The following is a 22,599-nucleotide window of genomic DNA, read 5'->3' as shown; positions in this document are numbered from 1 at the left end:
TAGCCTTTTTTAAAAGAGACACATGGAAGACAGGGTGGATTCTTGATTCTGCTGGCAGTTTGAGCTTGTAAGCAACAGCTCCAATTTTGTCTTCAATTTGAAAAGGGCCATAGAACCTTGCTGCTAGTTTTTTATTAATTCTCTTGACAACAGAATGCTGCCTGTGGGGCCTGAGCTTGAGGAAGACCCATTCTCCTATGTCAAAGCTCAAATCCCTTCTCTTCTTATTAGCATAACTGACCATCTGCTCCTGTGCTCGCTGTAAATGTGCCCTCAGTTGCTTCAAAGCCTCATCTCTCTCACTTAATTCTAGAGCAACAGCTGCTACCTTGGTCTCATTAGCTAGAAACCTGATGATGGGAGGTGCTTTTCTGCCATAAACCACCTCAAAAGGAGTTTGGCCAATGGAGCAATGAAAGGTAGAATTATACCAAAACTCAGCCCAAGGAACCCAATAAGACCAAGTCCTCGGATGCTCAGAGGCAAAGCATCTCAAATAACTCTCTAAGCACCTGTTTATGACCTCTGTCTGGCCATCAGTCTCAGGGTGGTAGGAGGAGCTCATTTTCAACTTGGTACCCTGTAATTTGAATAGCTCAGACCAGAAGTGACTCACAAAAATTGGGTCTCTATCACTGATAACAGTGTTTGGAATCCCATGGAGCCTTACTATTTCCCTGACAAAGACCTCAGCAATGGACTTAGCAGTGTAGGGGTGTTTAAGCAAGATGAAATGGCTGTACTTGGATAGCCTATCCACTACAACCAAGATTGCCTCAAAGCCTTTAGATTTAGGTAACCCTGTGATAAAGTCAAGGGATATATCCTCCTAGATAGCATTTGGAACAGGAAGTGGTTGGAGCAGACCCCCTGGAGAAATTGCACTATACTTCTGCCTCTGACAAGTGTCACATCCCCTTACAAAATCACTCACTGTTCTCTGCATTCCCACCCAATATAGAGTTTCAGCCAGCCTTCTGTAGGTTCGTAGAAACCCTGAATGACCCCCAGTAGGTGTGCTGTGGTATTCCTGCAGAAGCCATGGAATTGAAGGTGATGTAGGAGAGAGCACAAGCCTGCCTTGGTATAACAGCACCCCTTGCTGGACTGAGAACCCAGGTTTGGCTTGGGGATTTTGTTGCACTTCCTGTGTCAGGTTCTGGATGTAAGCATCAGAGGCTATCTCCTCCAAGAGCTTCTTTCTATCTTCCCACAGAGGAAAAGATACCAGGCTCATGAGATCACTCTCATCATAGCATCTAGAAAGTGCATCTGCTGCCTTATTTTCCTGACCTGGTTTGTACCTCACTTCAAACTGATATCCAAGGAGCTTTGCCAACCAGCATTGTTGATCAGGGGAAGTAATTTTTTGTTGCAAGAAATGTTTGAGGCTCTTGTGATCTGTGTAGACAATGAAAGCCTTGCCCAACAAGTAGTGCCTCCAATGTTGGATGCAAAGAACCAATGCCATCAATTCTTTCTCATAAACTGACTTGGATAAATTCCCAGGAGATAGAGCCTTGCTATAATAAGCAATTGGTTGCCTTTGTTGCATCAAAACGGCACCAATGCCTCTCCCAGCTGCATCACATTCAACCTCAAAAGGTTTTTCAAAATCAGGGAGAGCTAGCACAGGGGAACTTGTCATTACGGTCTTCAACTTGTGGAAAGCTTGCTTGGTCTCTTCACCCCATGTGAAATTGTCTTTTTTTGTCAGTTCTGTGAGGGGTTTGGCCATCTTCCCATAATTCTTGACAAATTTCCTGTAGTAGCCTGTTAACCCTAAAAATCCCCTTACTCCCTTAACATTCTTGGGCTCTGGCCACTCCACAATGCACTTAATTTTCTCAGGGTCAACTGCCACTCCTTTCCCAGATATAATGTGACCCAAATAATCTATTTGGGCACAACCAAACTTGCATTTTGCTTGATTGGCTACAAAACAATTAGATGATAACATTGTCAAGACTAGCTTTAAGTGGTTTTGGTGTTCCAACAAACTCCTACTGTAAATTAAGATATCATCAAAGAAAACCAACACAAACTTCCTCAGATATGGCCTAAAAATGTCATTCATGATGGCTTGAAAAGTGGCAGGAGCATTCATCAGCCCAAAGGGCATGACAAGGTACTCATAATGTCCATTGTGAGTCCTGAAAGCAGTTTTAGGGATATCTGCCTCAAGAACTCTAATCTGGTGGTATCTCGATTTAAGATCAATTTTAGAGAACATTACTGCCCCATTCAACTCATCAAGTAATTCATCCACAATTGGAATTGGATACTTATCTGGGATTGTAGCCTTGTTCAGAGCCCTGTAGTCCACACACATTCTCCAACTCTTATCCTTCTTTTTTACCAAGATGACAGGACTGGAGAAGGCACTCATGCTAGGTCTTATGATCCCTGCCTCCAAGAGCTCAGCCACCTGCCTCTCAATTTCCTCCTTTTGGTGATGAGGATACCTATAGGGTCTGACATTAATTGGCCCATGCTCAGGATTAAGAACAATCTGGTGTACTTTGGACCTGACAGGGGGCAATTGCATTTTCTTTGTGAATACTGCTGGGAATTCTGTAAGCACAACTCTCAGTTCCTGAGGTATGTCATGGTGTTCCTTGGTTGCTTCTGTAGCTTGGAATTGAGGCCACCATCCTTCCCCAAGGTTTCTGCCTTGAGTGTCACTCAAAAAAGAGTGCAGGTTGCTCTGATAGCTGCTTCTACCCTTCATTCCCTGCAATTTCACCACATGTTCCCCTTGCACAAACTGCATAGTCAAGTGCTTCCAATCCATGATGACTTTCCCAAGTGTACTGAGCCAGGACACTCCCAAGACCAGATCCAGCCCTCCTAAGTCCAGCACCAGTGCATCAATGGTAATCTCAATGTTCCCCACTTTGGCTTTGATTCCCTTACAAACTCCCCTGGTTATCACCTTATGGCCATCTCCAAGTTTAATGCTCCTTGTGGTGATCGGGGTGATGGCAAGTCCCAGAGCAGAGGTGATCTTTGGGTCAATGAAGTTGTGGCTCGCGCCACTGTCAACAAGGATGAGAAGTTCCACATTGCCCACTTGGCCAGCTAACTTCATTGTCTGGTGATCCCCCAAACAACCCAGAACTCCCATAGCTTTGCATTCTACAGCTTCTTCTTCTTCCTCCTCCTCTACTTCCTGTTCCAGCATCACGATTTCCCCCTCCTCATTCATGGTCTCTCCCTCTCCCAGGAAGAGAACTCTCATCGCGCGCTCCGGGCACTTGTGCAAAGTGGGGTGGTATTTGCCCCCACATTTAAAACAGAGTCCCTTGGCCCTTCGCTCTGCGATTTCGTCAACCTGGAAACTTCTGACCCCTTTCCAACGCTCCGTCGAGCCTGCACGGTGGTCGTTGTCACCCTTTCTCGCCGTTGAGCCCAGCGATGAAGATGAGTGTGCGTGGGATCTAACAGAACTCCGGGATCGGGTTTGGTTTGACCCGCTGGCCTTGGTAAAACGGGTTACATCTCTATTGAACAGCCCACTCCTATTTGAGGCTGACCCGGCCCAATCGCCTTGACCCGAGCGTTCGTACCCGCCTTTTCTTATCACCCGCTTTCCCTCTTCTTCGTCTTCTTCCTTAAGCTCGTCTTCAACATCTTTCGCAATTCGCATCATCTCCATGCGAGTGCTAGGATTCAAGGTACGCACCCGCCGTCGAATCGGTGGTTTCAACCCACTCATGAAATACCCCAGATACTGATCCTCCGGCAATCGTCCTACCTGTGACGAGAGCAACTCAAAGGCTTCCACGAACTCCTCCACGCTGCCGCGTTGCCTTAGCGTCGATAACTCCTCGAAAGGATTCTCCAATCGTCGTCCTCCATAGCGTGCAATCAACGCTCGTTTGAGCTTTTCCCAGGAAAGCTCATCCTCTGTTTCCCTCAACAGATTGAACCAATGGATGGTAGATCCTTCCATACTCAAGCGTGCGAGCTTCACGCGAAGCTCATCGGGGGTGCCTTGCACATCGAAATAGATCTCCGCTCTCGTGATCCAAGCTACAGGATCGTCTCCCTCAAACACGGGCAGCTTGACCTTCTTCCCGGCGAGACGCGATTCGCCGGAACTGGAGTCACCCGTCGAGGTTTCCCCTTCGTGGACCACTTTCTTTCCCATCTGATTGCTCAACTCCTTCAGAACCATGCTCTGCTGCTGCAGCTGGAGCGCGAGTTCCTGCAACGTGTCAGTCACGGTGCCCATCTGTGTCTCCAGAGCTTCCATACGATCAACCATCTTGGGTGGCATCTACTACACTGGTTTTCTGGGGGTGTATTGATCCGGCAGGTCGGACCAATTGATAGGTATGTAAATTGTGCAAGTGAAGAACAGAGAAGATTAATACTGAAATGAGAATTATATTGATGAAGGTAAGGAGTAATACAGGAATAGAAAAAGATAGATGGCGTATTGTTAGAGAAAGCTCTAACAACCCAGAGAAGCTCTAATGGCTCTCTTCCTAGAAAGATTCCTCTTTCTCTCTCCTATAACCGAATTTGATACTCATTAGTGCCCTCTCACCCCACACCTCACTACTCTATATACTAACTTACTAACTAACTCCCTCTTCTCCATTTTGCCTGAGACACCTCAGCACCTTTCCCTTTCTTTCTTTCATAAACTTTCCACACCTTGGGCTTTCCTAAGCCCATTTCCCCTTTTGTGTTCGAGTCTCTATCAATTTGGATTTATCATGAGGCAAAATTGAAGGATACCCTTGAATTTGAAATACGTCTAATTCTAGCCCAAAAACTAGCTTGTAAGTGAGGATTGCCTAATCTTTAGTGTGGCCAATGTGGGATCTGAACATACCCCTACATGTCCAGGACTAAATATCTTGGGTGCGAAGATAATAGAATTATTTTTTTATTGCACTAAGGAAGCCATGTATGGTAGATTATAGAACACATTAGCCCCTTTATAAGCCGTAATCTTTTTTATTGTACAAAGAAGCGGGTCTTGTTGCTCACTCATTGTACCTTGGATTCACCGATTCCTAGTCTCGATCACATTCAGTGAGAAAACATACTGTTATGATGGGATTAACAACAAAACGATGGAGTTTGTGATTACTAGTAACTCTTTCAACCAGGTGATGCCACACTGCAAGAGGATTTTCTCATCAAGCTTGATTGAAAGTTAATGTAAGGTGATTGGTGTGGAACTGGAAACTTTGGTTTTAGTTTCAAAGGGGCGGCGATCATGGAAGACACAATGTTCATCACAGGCTTGTCATTGTTAGGATTTAGAAATCCTAACAGCAGCTACCAGGTAAAAAGAGGAGAAACAGATTATTTTTTGGTATTTTTGAATATTTAAAACTGGAAAATAGAGTAAGAACTGAGAAGAGAGAAGAGATAAGGAGTAAGGGATACGAAAACAATCATAATTCACAAGAAGGAGAATCTTCTTTCAAGGGATGATCCATTCCAAGAGTGAAACCCTTTTACAAATCTAATACTCAAATCATCCTCTAACCTAAGGAGAGGACTCCTATTTATAATAAACAAACACTACTAAGCAAATGAGTCTGGTCCAACATAGGCCCAACCGCCCAACTCAAATAATAAAAACAGACTCAATACGAAGCCGTACTAAAACTAACTAATACAGATAGATAAAATCAAACTTATGCCCAAACGCAACAGTCCCACTAACTATAATTTAGAGCGCTAACAATACTCTCCTCCAATAATTCAACCTTGTTCTCTTGGTTGGGAGCTAGTAAATTTATGCACGCTTACAGTAGATAAATTCTTCTCCTCCGGATCCCTTGTGAGCGGAAAACAGCGTGAATGCCCAAATCAGCAAGTGCACCAGGTTTCATGTCCGACGGCACTGGAGGAGGCAACTGGGTCAACATGGCGAGGACCTATAGCTCCACGTGCATTGAGGGCCCACCCGTCCTCATCTTGTGGTTATCTTTCACAAAGCCGATTGTTAATTGAGTACCTAGTTCTTCGGAAGCCCCTGTGTAGCCAAACTTTTCATTCATAACATCTTTCACGTTCATTGACATTAGAGCATCTGCCATAGAGAATTATTAGAGTACATTGTATGAATGTGTACAGAGTTACACTTTAGTAGTTGCTGACTGTACTAACAGTCAGCACTAGGGTTGTTATAATGAGCTGGCAATTCAGTTAGGCTATGCGGTTATGCTTAGCTGTCAACTGACTCAGTTAGTTAGAGAAACTCAGAATTGTAAAAAGTGTTTATCATTGATGATTGAAAAGCTAATGATACAAGAGACTGATTACAACTTATATAGAACTCTATAGCTTGTTCAACAAGCTTAACAAACTCAAACTCTAACTGACTCAGTTGACAGCTAAGCATCTAACTGACTAAAGTGTAACTCTGTACACATTCATACAATGTACTCTAATATCCTCCCGCAAACTCAAGGTGGGTGGGAAACCAGTTTCTCACACACATTGAGTTTGTTTCTAAGAGCCTCAAAACGAGTAGGAGAAAGAGCCTTGGTGAATATATCAGCAAGCTGATCAATAGAAGGCACATGCTGCACATGAAGAGAATTATTGAGAACTTTTTCCCTGATTATGAGTTAAGGCCACTGCTCCCATATTATCACAGTAAATTCTTGGAGTAGAAAATGGAACATGAAGCTCATGAAGTAAGGATTGAATCCAAAGCAATTCTGCAGATGTATTGGCCAGACTTCTGTACTCTGCCTCAGTGCTAGAACGAGCTACTAGAGTTTGTTTCTTGGAAGCCCATGAAACCAAGTTAGGACCAAAGAAAATACAAGATCCGGAAGTGGACCTCCTATCATCAGGATCTGAGCCCCAATCAGCATCACAAAAAGCCTCCAAAGACACTAGTGAAGATAGAGAACAGGGCCTAATGTGTAAACCATGATGAATAGTCCCTTTGAGATACCTAAGAATCCTTTTTACTGCCTTCCAATGTTCTTCCAGAGGTTGACTAAGAAACTGGCAGACTTTATTAACTGAGTAGCTAATTTCTGGCCTAGTCAAGGTAGCATACTGCAATGCCCCAACTATAGATCTGTAAAGAGTTGGATTTTCAAAATAATCTGCACCAAATTTACTTAGTTTTGCACCACTAACCATTGGTGTTGAGATCCCCTTAGCATCAGCCATATCTGCCCTTTCCCGCAAATCACCAATATACTTGGACTGAGTTAAAAGAAGAGATCTATCCTGAAGATGTTGGACTTGTACACCAAGAAAATAATCCAACTTGCCCAATTGCTTTAAAGCAAATTCTGAATCAAGTTTAGTAACAATTTGTTGAACCAGTGAAAGAGAATTCCCAGTGATGATTATATCATCAACATAGACTAGGACATAAACACAATCTGTTGCTGTGTGGAGAGTGAAGAGAGAGGGATCACAACGGCTAGGTTTGAAACCATTTCTGACCAAAGCAGCCCTCAATTTCTCAAACCAAGCCCTTGGAGCTTGTTTGAGACCATACAAAGCTTTATTAAGCTTGCAAACCAGCTGCTTATCTTCTTGCTGAAAACCTGGTGGTTGTACCATATAAACTTCTTCTTGAAGGGCACCATGAAGGAAGGCATTATTCACATCAAGTTGGTGAATATGCCAATGTTTAGTAACAGCCAAGGAAAGAATAAGCCTGATTGTGACTGGCTTTACAACTGGTGAGAAGGTTTCAGCATAATCAAAACCATGCACTTGATCAAACCCCTTGGCCACTAGCCTAGCTTTATACCTATTGACAGAACCATCTGGATTTTCTTTCACCCTAAACACCCATTTGCAACCAATTGCCCTTCTATTGGAAGGAAGAGGAACAAGGGTCCATGTGTTGTTAGCAAGGAGAGCATCATACTCAGCCTGCATAGCCTGAAGCCATTTAGGATCCTTCAAAGCCTGCTTAGTTGTTGTAGGTTCAGCTTGTGTAAGAAGCAATGTAGGGTGAAGCCTAGGTAACACAATCCCTGACTTAGCTCTAGTCTGCATGGGATGAACATTTCCCTGAGAAATAACAGCTGCTGGTTGCTGAAATATGGACCCTGAGGAAGTAGGAGTGCCTGGAACAGCTGGAGAAGCACCTGAAGCAGTCTGCAAAGAGGGCATGGTCTCAACAGACGCAGTAGACCCAACTGCAGAAACAGGTGTACCTGGCTGAGGAGAAGGAACCACTGGAGCAGAATGTTGCTGCTCTTGGAGAGGAGCCAGTGTGTGACCATGTGGGACCAGTGGTATACAAGAAGAAATTCCCAAAGAAAAAGAGTCAGATACAGAGGAAGGAAACAATGTAGTGTAAGGAAATCTGAATTCATTGAATTTTACATCTTTGGAAATATAAATCTTTCCATCACTATCTAGACATTTGTATCCTTGATGAGAAGAAGAGTAACCAAGGAACACACACTCTCTAGACCTGAGCTCTAACTTGGAAGAATTATAGGGCCTCAAGTGAGGATAGCATGCACTTCCAAACACTCTCAAGATAGAGTAATCAGCTGGAACTTTAAACAGTTTGTGATAAGGGCTGAGATTACTCAAAACTGGTGTTGGAAGCCTATTGATGAGAAAGACAGCTGTAAGGAAAGCATGATCCCAATATTGGGAAGGCATGTTAGCACAAGCTAGTAATGACAAACCAGTTTCCACTATATGACGATGTTTTCTTTCCACACTTCCATTTTGATGGTGTGTGTGAGGACATGTAATTCTATGATCTATACCTGTTTTGACAAAGTGAGGAATGAGAGGCTTAAACTCTGTACCTCCATCAGTTTGTACTGATTTCAGTTTTGTACCAAATTTTAACTCAGCCATTGCCTGGAATTGAAGAAAAACTGAGCTGGTTTCTGACTTTTTCTTAATTGGATATATCCAAGTAAACCTAGAGTAGGCATCTACACAAGTTAGAAAATAAAGGCAACCAGAAGTGCTTTCAACCGATGCAGGACCCCAAAGATCAGTAAAAATTAATTCCAAGGGTGTAGAATAACTAGTAGTAGAAGATGAGGATGGTAAACGATGAGACTTAGCAACACAACAAGAATGACAAACATGAAATTTTGATTTATTAGGAATTGGAATCTTACAAGTGGACAATGCATTGTGCAGAGCCTCATGATGAGGATGCCCTAATCTATTATGCCATAAGTCATAAGAACTTTGGCTAGGTACAATACTAAAAGCAGAGTCACTAGGACTTGATACATCAGAATTATTCTTGGAAACAGCAAAAACAGAAGGAAACTGAACAGGAAGAGAATTCTTGAGAAATGTGGAAGAGTGCATGCCATCAAAGGAGTACAGGCCATCCTTGCCAAGTGAGCCACGAAGAAGAACTCTAGAAGTGTCCTGTGATTTAACAACACAATGAAAAGGGTGAAACTCAAAGAAAACTCCATTGTCCTTGGCAAATTTGCTAACACTCACAAGGTTTTTGGTTATATCAGGCACTAACAACAAGTTTTTAAGAGTAAGAGTGGTTTGTGTGTGATAAGGAGAAGGAAAAGAGGCAGAACCAACAGATTTTATAGCCAAACCTTTACCATTTCCCATCAGGATTTGATCACTACCAGCCACAGACACACTATCTGAAACTGCAGAGGCATCATGAGTGACATGATGTGTTGCTCCTGAGTCTGGAAACCAAGTGCCAAGGTTAGAAGCAGAAGATGTTGGTCCTGTGAGCAACGCCTGTGGTGCTCGAGGATGTGGAGCAGAAGCACGAGGAAACATGCCAAAGGGAAGAGAGGCAGGTGCAGTAGGATACATCATAGCACTTGAAGGATAGGTAAAACCAGCACCAAATCCTGCTCCAGTAAACGGAACTCCAAACTGTGCAGAGGAACCAAACTGAGACATGCCTCTGAAAGGAGAGTAACCAAACTGTGGTAGCATGCCAAAATTAGGATTGAAACCAAGAAGTGAGGCTAAGGCAGCCTGTGGTAGAACACCACTGTGTGAAGGAGACGCAGAAGAAGAAGAACTACCACGATGATAACAGATGCTTGCGTCATGGCCATACTTGTGGCAGATCTGACATTGAACGGAACGATCGCCGCCACGTCCACCACGATTGGAACGACCACCACGTCCACCGTAGTTATTGTAGCCACCACGATCGCCTCCATAACCGCGTGAGTCACTGGAGCGATTGTGATCATCAGATCCTGAAGAGTCAACGCTACTAGCAGCGTAGTTGACCTCTGAGTTCACCGGCGGTGGAGGCGCAACTGTCGTCGGAGGTGGTGCAATAGGTGTCGCCGGTGGTGGCGCAACCTGAGGCGACGGTGGTGGCGCAGATGCATGAGCGAGAAACGCCGCTGGAGACGAAGTTTGCATCTGACGCACACGCGTGCGTTCCAAACGCGCTTCATGCGCGATGATCATCGCTTCAACCTGCGAGATCGAGCAAGGTTGATCGCGATTGAAAACAATCGTCATCAGAGAGCTATAATCATCTGGCAAACCATCAAAGATCGCTTCCAAGTGCTCGCGATACGAGATCGGGTCGCCAATCGTGACAAGAGCGTTCACGATCGACTTGATGCGTTTGAGAAAATCAGATGAACTCTTCGATCCTTTGGTAATGGTTCGCAATTCAGATCGAAGCTGTGTTGATTGCGCAATCGTCTGAGCCTGAAAGAAATCAAGCACAGCTTGCCACACTTCCCACGACTGCTTGCAATTCACCACAGTTGGAAGCACAGAAGGCGAGAGTGAAGAGAGAAGCCACGTGAACAACGCTGAATCCTGCTGCTCCCAAACCTGATATGCAGGATTCTCGACTGCATTCTCACGATCTTGCTCACTGAGAAACCGCGGTGGAATCTCTGGATGAACAAGATAACTCTGTAACCTATGTGTACGAACAATGCCTTCAACGTGTTGCTTCCAGGAGAGAAAATTGGAGTCATCAAGCTTCAGCGTGAGCTTGTGAACCAATGTAGAAGAACTCAACTGTGATCGCAAAAGTAATCGCAACATTTTGACTGCTTAGAGTCCTTCTGCCCCACAATTTCTTCAAAATTCTGAGATGTTTCGGAAGGAGGTGTAGAACTCTCTGAGCTCGCTGGGCCACTAAATCTGGGAGAGTGCTATGGTTTGGAGGTATAGCGTGCTGACACTGGAAAAAGAATATTCTCCAATTTCAATTCGGACCTTTTCTTTACCTTACCCATCTTCTTCAAACGCTCGAAAGCGAGGTACATGGTAGCCTTGAGCCTTGCCATGCTCCCTTTGATATCAGTGATGTACTCTTTGATGTCAACAACAGTAGCCTTCCACGTTTCCATTACGGCAAAGAATGGAAATATAAACAGCAAAAAGATGATACTGTAACTGGCTGGATGTCCGCACTGATTCGGTGAAGAGAACAACTTTGAAAGTGGCGTGCCACGTCCGTGGAGGCTGGGCGGTGTGGTTAGCTGGTTTGTACGCATGGTAGCTGGCTGGAAAGTGGCAGTGGCTGCGGTGCGTGGTGGTGGCTGGATGAACCGCAAGGTCGGACCAATTGTTAGGATTTAGAAATCTAACAGTAGCCACAATCTAAAAGGAGGAGAAAAGGAATTTTTTTGGTATTTTGAAAATTTAAAACTGGAAAATAAAATAAGAAGAGAGAGATATTAAAAATAATCCTAATTGTTTTACAAGAAGGAGAATCTCTTCCAAGGGTGAAACCCTTTCAAAATAATCCTAATTGTTTTACAAGAAGGAGAATCTCTTCCAAGGGTGAAACCCTTTCAAAAATCTAATACTCAAATCATCCCTGAACTGAAGGAGAGTACTCCTATTTATAATAAACCAAACCTACTAAGCAAATGACTCTGACCCAACATAGGCCCAACTCAAATAATAAAAACAGACTCAATACAAAACCGTACTAAAACTAACTAATAGAGATAGATAAAATCAAACCTAAGCCCAAACACAACAGGCCCACTGACTATTATTTAAACCCTAACAGTCACACAGAGGATCACAATGCTCCCCACGAAGTGGAGGTTGACGTTCATCGTCAATGTACCTCGTAGTCATCCGATAGAGGATCTAGTTAGTCATATGAGAAGATCTCGCTGGTCACCATGCATTGTGTTTTTTTATTTGTTGCACACAAGATTGCTAAACGGAGGATGACATTCGCCATGAACTTCAAAGATGAAAGGGTTGGTTTGAATCAGTGAAGCCATGGACTCAGGATATCAAGCTCTTTATACCATGCTTAAAATCCTGGAACTAGAATGCTAGAGAAAGTGACCGAATCTGAGAGAGTTTCAGAGGGAGAAAATGGATAATTAGAAATTGTTTTATAATTCTGATACTTCATAGAAGGCATTTCATCCTTACATTTATAGTGAACTCAACTTTTTTTGTTATAACAGATAACAGAAGTCTAATACAAACCTCACAGCTTAACCACTGACAGCTGTCACATCTGCTTAGTTACAGTGCAATGATATGCCACATGCTATAGTATGTGTATACGCCTTGTCAAATTATTTGTACATCTCTTTAGCATTTTTCCTAGTTTCTTTTCTAATTATGAATATAATATAAAACATTAAGTTGCCGTAGGAAACATTATTTGTAAGAACTGGTTTTAGCTAATGAAGAAAACCATTAAGGAGTGTTATCTCACGGGGCATTAATTTCATTTTCATTGATAGTCAGTCTATTCATCTAAAAAAATATTTCTTTCTTGTTTGGATGTGGAATTGATGACATCATTAATCATGTGCTTTACTTTGATGATATTAATGTGTTCAATAACTTGTGGAATTTCTTATTGCATTATACTCGTACGCAGTGTCTGATGTATATGTACCATTATCCGGATATATGGTATGACTTTGCCACATGGCATGCTAAAGGTGGTTCAATAGATGCTGCAATCAAAGTATTTCAGAGGTCCCTGAAGGCTCTTCCTGGTTTGTAGAACTTTTGTCTCTTTATTTATTTAAAATTTTCTGATATCATTTTTAGTACCTTCACATTATTTGTTTTAAACATTTTCTCGAGTCTCTTAGCTCTTAAGAAGTTAAGATAACTTCTCTCTACCTGCACTCTTTCGAGGAAAAATCTTTTGTGATACACATACCAGGTCTAGATTTGGGGAAGAAAAATGTCTTCTTAAGTATTAAATTATATGGTTACCCTGCAGTTGCAGTATGCATTCAAAGCTTTTTCTCATAAATATCCCTTGGTTGTGATTTTTTTTTGTTTGTGTTAGCTTTTGAAGATCTCTACTATAGACAATCTTTGGTGCTATGTAGTGTAGCTCTTAATTAGGCAGTGTCTTACTTCACTATATCATGCTTGTTTTTGTCTTTCATCTTTCTCCTGTCATTTCATTTGCAAACAGATTCAGAAATGCTACAATATGCTTATGCAGAGCTAGAAGAGTCTCGCGGAGCAATTCAGGTATGAAGGTTGAATATATATGATGAAAACCATGAAATTGATTAATGTCACTGGGAATTGTGGGAGTTAGTGTATCACTTGAAAGATGAAAGTTATATCCAATAGTTCAATTATATATTATTCTTCATTTAAATATAAAACATTTATTCTCTCATATTGTTTATGAGAAAAAAAAAAGACATGTATTGGAGTTTTGGGCTCTAAATTATATAATGGAGCAATAATATATAAACGACAAGCAAAGTATACAGTTTACAACTACCCTATGTCTCATGATTACAAGATAGTATAAAATGTATACTAACCCCATTTGCTAGACACGCCTCATACTTGAGCATATAAGCCATATGCACCAGGTTTTTACATTTGCAACTTCTATGAGGACTTGTCAAGTGACATGTATTAGATGATCATTCGAAGTAACAAATCTCGTGCTGATGTCTCCAGACAAGATCTTATCCTTAATGAAATGTTAGAGTATGATTCAATGTACTTTTTCCTCTTGTAAAGTACTAGGTTTAGAGCTTGTTAGCATTAAGGATTATGTTAAGAGTTAGGGTTAGATGTAGAGTCTATGGGCCAGGCCCATATGTACTTTGTACTACATGTTGTACTACTCTTAACCTAGTATTATATTTATGAGGGAGGCTGCACCCTGCAGTGTATCCCATTACAATATCTCTTTCTCTCTCTCTTAGTCTTTTCTCTTTACATGGTATCAAGAGCCTAGGTTCTCAACCTGCCTAGGTAAGCCGTCATAGCCGTCAACCTATAAAAAAAAAAAAAAAATCCGAAATTTTTTTTTCCCCTCCCAGCCACTACAGAAAGGGCTGACCAAGGTTGCTGGGGGTAGGAAGTTTTTTTTTTGGCGGCCGGATCTTGAAGAAATCGGCAGAATGTCGAAATTGCGGTTTATGTGAGTAATCGCGAAGGTGCTGTTTCGGAGCCAGATAGCGTACGTTTCAGGTACAGAGCAAGGCGTCTTTGTTGTCTGCGGAACGCCCAGTGATTTTCACAGCCGTTGGTGGTGATTTGGTGACGTTTCGACGTGTGACGGTGTGTTTCGGTGTGCTCTACAGGTGGTAACCAGCGTTCATATTGTTCACTGAGTATTGAGTTTCTTTTATTTCTTTAGTGATTCCTCTCTGAGATATGGCTGAAGACAACTCTAAGACAAAGGGTGAAGGGAAGACCCCAGTCACTGAGTTCATGACTACTTCGTCCAAACTCACCGACATCAAGCTTGATGGGGATGGTGAGAACTATGTGGAGTGGAAGTATTTGGTGGAGGTCAGCCTTGGAGGAATGGGAAAGGATGAGCATTTGACGAGGTCTTGTCCTACAAACGCAACGACAGTGGCGAAATGGAAGATGGATGATAAACGCATTCTGGCGTTATTGGTGAATTCTGTTGATAAGCGGACACAATCTGTGATTACTCATTGTCAAACAGTGAAGGAGTTATGGGAGTTTCTCCAGTTTATTTTTGGGAAAGCTGATAATTTGAATCGCATCTATGCTCTGTTGCAGCAGATATTTCGTCCGAAACAGGATAAGCGTAAGTTGATGGATTATTTTCTGGAATTCAAGAAATATGCTGAGGAACTGACTTCTCTCCTATCTTGCAAGACAAAAGAGGATATGCTAGCCCAACAGAAGAAATTGATAGCATTGAGTTGGTTATCTGGCCTTGATCAGGAGTTTGAGGTGGTCCGGTCTCAGATTTTGTCGAGCAGGCAAGTGGATACTCTCACTGATGTCTTCTCTCGAGTCATGCAGTCCTCTTTTGAGAAGCCCAAACCTGCTCCAGATGTTGATACTTCTGATCGCTCTGCTTTAGCGGCCCATTCAGGCTTTCGTGGCGGACGTGGTGGAGGCCGAGGAGGTCGTGGTGGTGCTAGAGGTCGTGGTGGACGTTCCGGACAGATCCAATGTTATAGTTGTGGAGAATTGGGTCATTACAAGAATCAATGTCCCAATTCTCAACAGCACCAACAACATTTTCAACAGTCAGCTCCTAATCGCTTTGCCCACAACGTTTCCCAGTCAGATGTTGTCCAAACACAACCAGAAAAGCGTACAGTGGTTATGAGTGATGATGAGTTTGCCAGATATACACAGTTTCAGATCTCACAGCAGTCTCAGATCTCACAGCAGTCAGCCTCACCTTCCTCCTCCACAGCTACCTTTGTCCAAACAGGTAATCCTACTGTGTGTCTATCCTCTACCTCACGGCATTGGATCATTGATTCCGGCGCTACTGATCATATGACAGGGGATTCAGGTATTTTTTCGTCATTTAGTTCCTCTAGTATTCATTCGTCTGTAACCCTTGCTGATGGGTCCATTGTTCGTGTTAAGGGGAGTGGGTATACCACCCCAGTTTCTACCTTACCTATGTCCTCTGTGCTCTATTTACCTCAGTTTCCTTGTAATCTTCTCTCAATTAGCAAAATAACCCGTTCATTAAAGTGTTCAGTAACCTTCTTTCCGGATTCTTGTGTGTTTCAGGATCTGTCGACACAGAGGATTATTGGTAGAGGAAGAGAATCTGATGGATTGTATCTACTAGACGAAGGAGTCTCGAAGGCATCTACAGCTTATCGTACCAGTAGCGTGTCTCCTTTCCAGCTTCATTGTCGTCTCGGTCATCCATCGTAGTGTTTATTTACCTCAATTGGAGTCCTTATCAAGTTTTTTTGTGAGTCTTGTCAGTTTGCTAAACACCATCGTAGTGTTTATTTACCTCGTTTGAATAAAAGAGCTATGTCTTTATTTCATATTGTCCACTCTGATGTATGGGGTCCATGCCCTGGAACTTCTAAATTAGGTTACAAGTATTTTGTCACATTTGTGGATGATTATTCTCGTGCAACATGGTTATATTTAATGAAATCCAGATCTGAGTTATTCACTATATTTTGTAACTTTTGTGCTGAAATTCGTACTCAATTTAACTGTCCAATACGTATTATTCGTAGTGATAATGCCAAAGAGTACTTCTCTGCACCATTCTGTACTTTTATGGATAAACATGGCATGATTCATCAGTCTTCTTGCATTGTTACACCACAACAAAATGGGGTGGCTGAGCGTAAAAACCGGCATCTTATGGAAGTTGCTCGGGCTTTGATGTTTCAGATGAAGGTTCCGAAATGTTTTTGGGCTGATGCAGTTCTTACTGCTGCATATTTAATTAATCGCATGCCATCCACTGTGCTAAATGGTGTTATTCCTTATTCTGTCTTGTTTCCGTCATGTTCTTTGTTTCCTTCGCCTCCAAAAGTATTTGGTTGCACCTGTTTTGTTCTTGATGTCAGGCCTCAAGTGACTAAGTTGGATCCAAAGTCATTGAAGTGTGTGTTCCTGAGTTACTCTCGTACCCAGAAAGGGTACCGTTGTTTCTCTCCAGATCTTGGTCGCTATCTTGTCTCTGCTGATGTTACATTCTTTGAGGATTGCTCCTTCTCGGGGTGGTCGCCCTCCTCTTTCCCGGTATGTGAGTCAGAAGACACCTTCTTAACTTATATCACTACTTCCCCTGCTCCACAGACTACTACTGGTACAGGTTTCCAATTTTATGTGAAGACATATAGTCGCAGGCCGAAGAGTAGTGCTCCTCCATCGGATACTCAATCTCTACCTTCACTTCCTCTGGTGTCTTCAGACCCTCATGATAATTTGGACCTCCCTATAGCTTTACGTAAAGGTAAACACACTTGCTCTTACCCCATCTCTTCTTATGTCACTTCCAATAAATTGTCACCGGCCTCTAAGTCTTTTGTTGCTGCCTTAGATTCTGTGTCTGTGCCTAAGTCTCTTTCAGATGCCTTATCACATGTTGGTTGGAGGCAGGCTATGGAGGAGGAAATGCTGGCCCTTGAGCATAATGTGACTTGGGATTTGGTCCCTTTACCTGCGGGGAAACAGGCTGTTGGGTGTAAGTGGGTTTACACTACTAAAGTCAACCCTGATGGTTCTCTGGCTCGCTTGAAAGCTCGGTTGGTTGCCAAGGGATATGCTCAAACATATGGGGTCGACTACACTGATACTTTTTCCCCTGTTGCTAAATTGTCCTCTGTTCGCATTCTCATCTCTCTTGCTGCTACTAATCATTGGCCTTTGTTCCAGTTAGATGTGAAGAATGCATTTTTACATGGTGATTTACAGGATGAGGTATACATGGAGCAACCACCCGGGTTTGTTGCTCAGGGGGAGTGTGGGAAAGTTTGTCGACTCAAGAAATCATTGTATGGCCTAAAACAATCACCTAGGTCCTGGTTTGGACGATTCAGTGATGTTGTTATGGAGTTTGGTTTACGAAGAAGCGAGAGTGACCACACTGTGGTTTGGACGATTCAGTGATGTTGTTATGGAGTTTGGTTTACGAAGAAGCGAGAGTGACCACACTGTGTTTTTCAAGCAAACTAATAAAGGCTGCATTTTATTGGTTGTTTATGTTGATGATATTGTGATTACAGGTAGTGATAGTGAAGGAATTGGCAACTTGAAGACTTTCCTTCAGACGAAGTTTCAGACCAAAGATCTTGGAATTCTGAAATACTTTTTGGGCATTGAAGTTATGTACTCGAAGAATGGGATTATGATATCTCAGAGGAAGTATGTTTTGGATTTGCTAGCTGAGACTGGTCTTATGGGATCTAAACCATGTGAGACCCCTATGGAACCAGGAATGAAACTTACAGCAGAAGGAGTTCCTTTCTCTGACCCACAACTATATAGAAGATTGGTGGGTAAGTTGAATTACTTGACAGTTACCAGACCAGATATTGCCTTCCCAGTAAGCGTTGTAAGTCAGTTTATGTCCTCCCCGACAGACGCACATTGGGAAGCATTGATTCGCATTGTCAAGTATCTGAAGAAAGCTCCAGGAAGAGGTATCGTGTACAGGGATCATGGACATATGCGAGTGGAGGCATTTTCAGATGCTAATTGGGCAGGATCTCCTATGGATAGAAAATCCACCACTGGCTATTGTGTATTTTTGGGAGGTAATTTAATTTCTTGGAAAAGCAAGAAGCAAAATGTGGTGGCACGATCTAGTGTAGAAGCTGAATATCGTGCTATGACTCAAACTACTTGTGAACTTATATGTGGGTAAGACAAATCTTGAGTGAGATGGGAATTGAGAGGATATCTCCAATGAAACTATGGTGTGATAATCAGGCTGCCCTACATATCTCATCAAATCCAGTTTTTCATGAAAGAACTAAACATATTGAGGTGGATTGCCATTTTATCCGTGAGAAGCTTCAACAGAACCTTATATCTACTTCTTATGTTAGAACAGGCGATCAACTTGCAGATGTGTTTACAAAGGCTTTGAATGGGGTGCGTAAAGCTTGAGGGGGAGTGTTAGCATTAAGGATTATGTTAAGAGTTAGGGTTAGATGTAGAGTCTATGGGCCAGGCCCATATGTACTTTGTACTACATGTTGTACTACTCTTAACCTAGTATTATATATATGAGGGAGGCTGCACCCTGCAGTGTATCCCATTACAATATCTCTTTCTCTCTCTCTTAGTCTTTTCTCTTTACAGAGCTATATGTGCATTTGAATATCACAAATTAGTGTCTTTCACTCATGCAGCCTTTTGTTAGGATCCATAAACTCCTAACATCAAAACGGTAGAGAAAAGGGGATAAAGGATAATTTTTTTGGTATGTTCATTATATAAACTGGAAAATTAGATAAAGAAGAGGCTTAACCTTCTCCAAAAGGGCAAATCCGTTTACAACTTAATAATTCAATCCATGACTCTAACCTAAGGTGGATACTCCTATTTATAATAAACTGACTCTATCAAAGATAATATTGTAAAAGATATAATCCTGATAAAATATGACTCCTAATAAAAGATAATATTTCAAAATAAAAGATAGACCCTCAAAATAAAATATAAACTTCGAAAATGAAAGATTGACTCTAAAATAAAAAGATAGATTCCTAAATTAAAATAAATCTGAATCCATAATGATTAGATCCCTAACAAACAACCATAGATAAGAACACTCGAACAAAGGTCATTTTAGCCACTTGAGAGAAAGTGTGACCATAATACAAGCTAAATATTTGTGTGTACCCTTTAGCTACCAAACAGGCTTACCAACTGCCACGGTGAAAACCCATCTACAACCAACAATAAATTTCCCTGGAGGAAGGGGAACGCGGTCCCAAGTACCACTGTTCTGCAGGGGAGAAGGACAGTTGCGGTCCCAAGTACCAAGTACAAAGGTCATTTTTGAAGTGCAATATGGAGATCCATCTTTGCTGGTGGGGCCAGGGGCGACAGAGGAGTTGGGTCCGGACGATAGTCAGTGAGTCCGTCACTAGTTGGTAGCAATAAAGAGGAGGGAAGTTGCCGGTGTTGGTACACCTTCAGAGGAGGCGGTGATGTCTTTGGATTATCTGGAGCAGAGGATATCTCTGATGGGTAATTGGTGACAGGAACAAGAGAAGGAAGTGGGAAGGTGTTGCATGCAGACATAATCAGACTCAGAGGTGGACCCAAAGAATGAGACCGATTGAAAGATGGTATCATCTGAAATCAAGCAACGACGAAGAGTTTGAGAGTAACATTTATAACATTTTTGAGATCGCGTGTAACCCGAAAAGACACACTTATGAGACTGTGGAGAAAGTTTATTAAGACCAGGCCTAAGATTATGGACAAAACATGTAGACCCAAAGACGTGAAGTGTTAAGGAATGCATGGCATGTTGAAGAAACAACACAACGAGATACTTGGTTATTAAGGACAGAGGAGGGCATCCGATTAATTAGGTATCGAGCAGTAAGGACAATATTCCCCCAAAAATGATGAGGAACATTCATATGGATTAAAAGTGTCCTAGTTGTTTCAATTACATGACGATTTTTCCTTTCAGCAACCCCATTTTGTTGAGGGGTATGAGCACGTGATGTTTGGTAAAGAATGCCATGGGAAGCCATAAAGAATTGGAAGGACTGGGACAAATATGCACGGGTATTATCACTACGTAAAGTGCTATTAGAAACACCAAATTGTGTTTTTACTTCATGGTATGAAATGTGGAAAACAATTGTGACCTATTTTCCAATAAAAACAACCAGGTACAACTCCGGTAGTCATCAATGAAGGTGACAAAAATAATGTTTACTTTCCTAAATTACCCCTATTGGAAAACTGAATTTATTGATGAAGCATTATATATAAGGGTAAAAATGGAAAAAAATATTTAATGCTAAAAAGGAAGCATAAAAAGCTTATAAAATGTGTCTTATATATACGAAAAAATGGAGTAAACCATATGAAATTTTATGCTTGTTTTTATGTTTTATCTGCGTTGTTCGCTTGTGGGTTCCACACACGTACCTTTCATTACAACCACGTGGAACCATGTTACTGTATTTCAATTTTTATTGTTTTGTATATGTAATATATATTTTCTCTTTTATCTTGTGAGTACATATCAAGGGGGCTGATTACTACCAATTAAGCAATTCATAGAAAGCTTTCCTAAATCTTTTCTGATCTCTTTTCATGTCTATGCTTCAACATTTCTTCTCTTCAATTTTTCAATCTATAACGACTTATATTTCTTTATATTCTTGTTTTATGTCAGGCTGCAAAGAAAATATATGAAAGCCTTTTAGGAGATGGTGTTAGCGCAACAACACTTTCACATATTCAGGTATGTGAATAGGTTAGCTAATGTTATTAGTGATCAATAGTGGTATTGGATGCTTTCGATAATAATTTGGTTAAATGCTCATCAATTGTCCTCTGACATGGTGTTCTAAAAATCAGTGAACAAGTCTTGACTCTTGAGGTACAGCTGCATGGCATGATCAGAAATTTAAGACCCTGTTTCGTTTCCATTTTTCATTTTTAGTTTTAATTACAAAATTACGAAAGTCCCATTTTGTTTAAACTTTGTTCCTATGCAAAACTTTGGAGACTGCAAAACAAAGTGAAAACAATATGACAGTTTTGCAAGTTAAACTGAAAGTAGGAAACAGAAAGGAAAATGGAAATGTAATCCAACTACCCTAAATGATTTTCCTGCTCAAATTCTTAGCCTAAGTCTCTGAAAATTTATGACTGCATATATGTGTTGATAGTGGACGAATTATTAAAAGGGTGTAAACTAGGAAGAAATGAAGAATAGGTGCAGCACACGGGATTAGAGCCCAACTAACTGATTTGTAATGCACTGCGCACACACTCATCGTACTGGCTAATGGATAGTTTTATTGGAAGGGAAGGGATGACTGGGAAGGTAGGAAAGAATTGGACTAGTCTTGAGGGTAGTTCAAGGTCTCTCAGGTTATGTTTCCTTTTTTTTTCCAGCTTATTTCAATAATGTACTTTCAGATTACTCTGTCTTCTTCAATTATCCTCTGTTAATGGTTTGAGTCTTTCATGTTTTATCTGTGATAGAAGTGGAAAGAGATAACAGAAATGTAAATGCAACTGAATATTTTCATTAACAGAAAGTGTATGACAACTGATGCTATTTATAGCAATCATAGGCTTCTCTAGTAAGCTGTTACAAACGGTAACTACTAGCTGAGTCAGCATAACAGAAACCTACTGACACTAGCTAAACATTAACTCTAACAATCTGTCATATTCTTTGGTGGATTCGACCCTCATACCTTTCATCCTCATAAATTTGTTTTCATGGAAGCTTTTTGTGAGTAAAAACAAAATTTAGTTTTTTATTTGTAATTTGTGTTTATTTATCCTTTAGAGAATGTTAAGTGATTTGTTCAGTCATTTTAATGCTTGATGATAGATGTCCTTGCACAATATGTGAAATCTATTTCATGCAACAGTTTATTCGTTTTCTAAGAAGAACAGAAGGTGTTGAAGCTGCAAGGAAGTATTTTCTGGATGCTCGCAAATCCCCTACTTGTACATATCATGTTTATGTCGCTTATGCAACAATGACGTTTTGTCTTGACAAGGATCCAAAGGTCCTACTATTTCCTCTCTCTCTCTCTGTGTGTGTGTGTGTGTGTGTGTGTGTGTGTGTGTGTCTTTACGTGTGCTTGTCTCCTTTTTATTCATGTGTGGGGATTTTGGTCAGGTAGTGGGATTATATATATTCCTATAAATCACATGCTTGATAATGATAATTTTTTGGATGTGTACTGG

The 22,599-nt window shown here is 41.5% G+C and overlaps 1 protein-coding gene across 2 annotated transcripts in view; it reads left to right on the top strand.

The window, feature by feature from the left end:
• LOC130737856 (cleavage stimulation factor subunit 77) overlaps window positions 1-22,599 on the top strand; it is a 42,750-nt gene that overhangs the window by 6,034 nt on the left and 14,117 nt on the right. For both annotated transcript variants that reach the window (XM_057589713.1, XM_057589712.1), the window contains exons 11-14: window positions 12,821-12,941; window positions 13,376-13,434; window positions 21,062-21,130; window positions 22,278-22,418. In XM_057589713.1, coding sequence (XP_057445696.1) covers window positions 12,821-12,941; window positions 13,376-13,434; window positions 21,062-21,130; window positions 22,278-22,418 — 390 coding nt within the window. The remainder of the gene's footprint in view (window positions 1-12,820; window positions 12,942-13,375; window positions 13,435-21,061; window positions 21,131-22,277; window positions 22,419-22,599) is intronic.

Source organism: Lotus japonicus, chromosome 2 (genome assembly GCF_012489685.1).
Source record: "Lotus japonicus ecotype B-129 chromosome 2, LjGifu_v1.2".
In the NCBI taxonomy this organism is placed as follows: domain Eukaryota; kingdom Viridiplantae; phylum Streptophyta; class Magnoliopsida; order Fabales; family Fabaceae; genus Lotus; species Lotus japonicus.
This window is presented reverse-complemented; position numbering and strand designations above follow the sequence as displayed.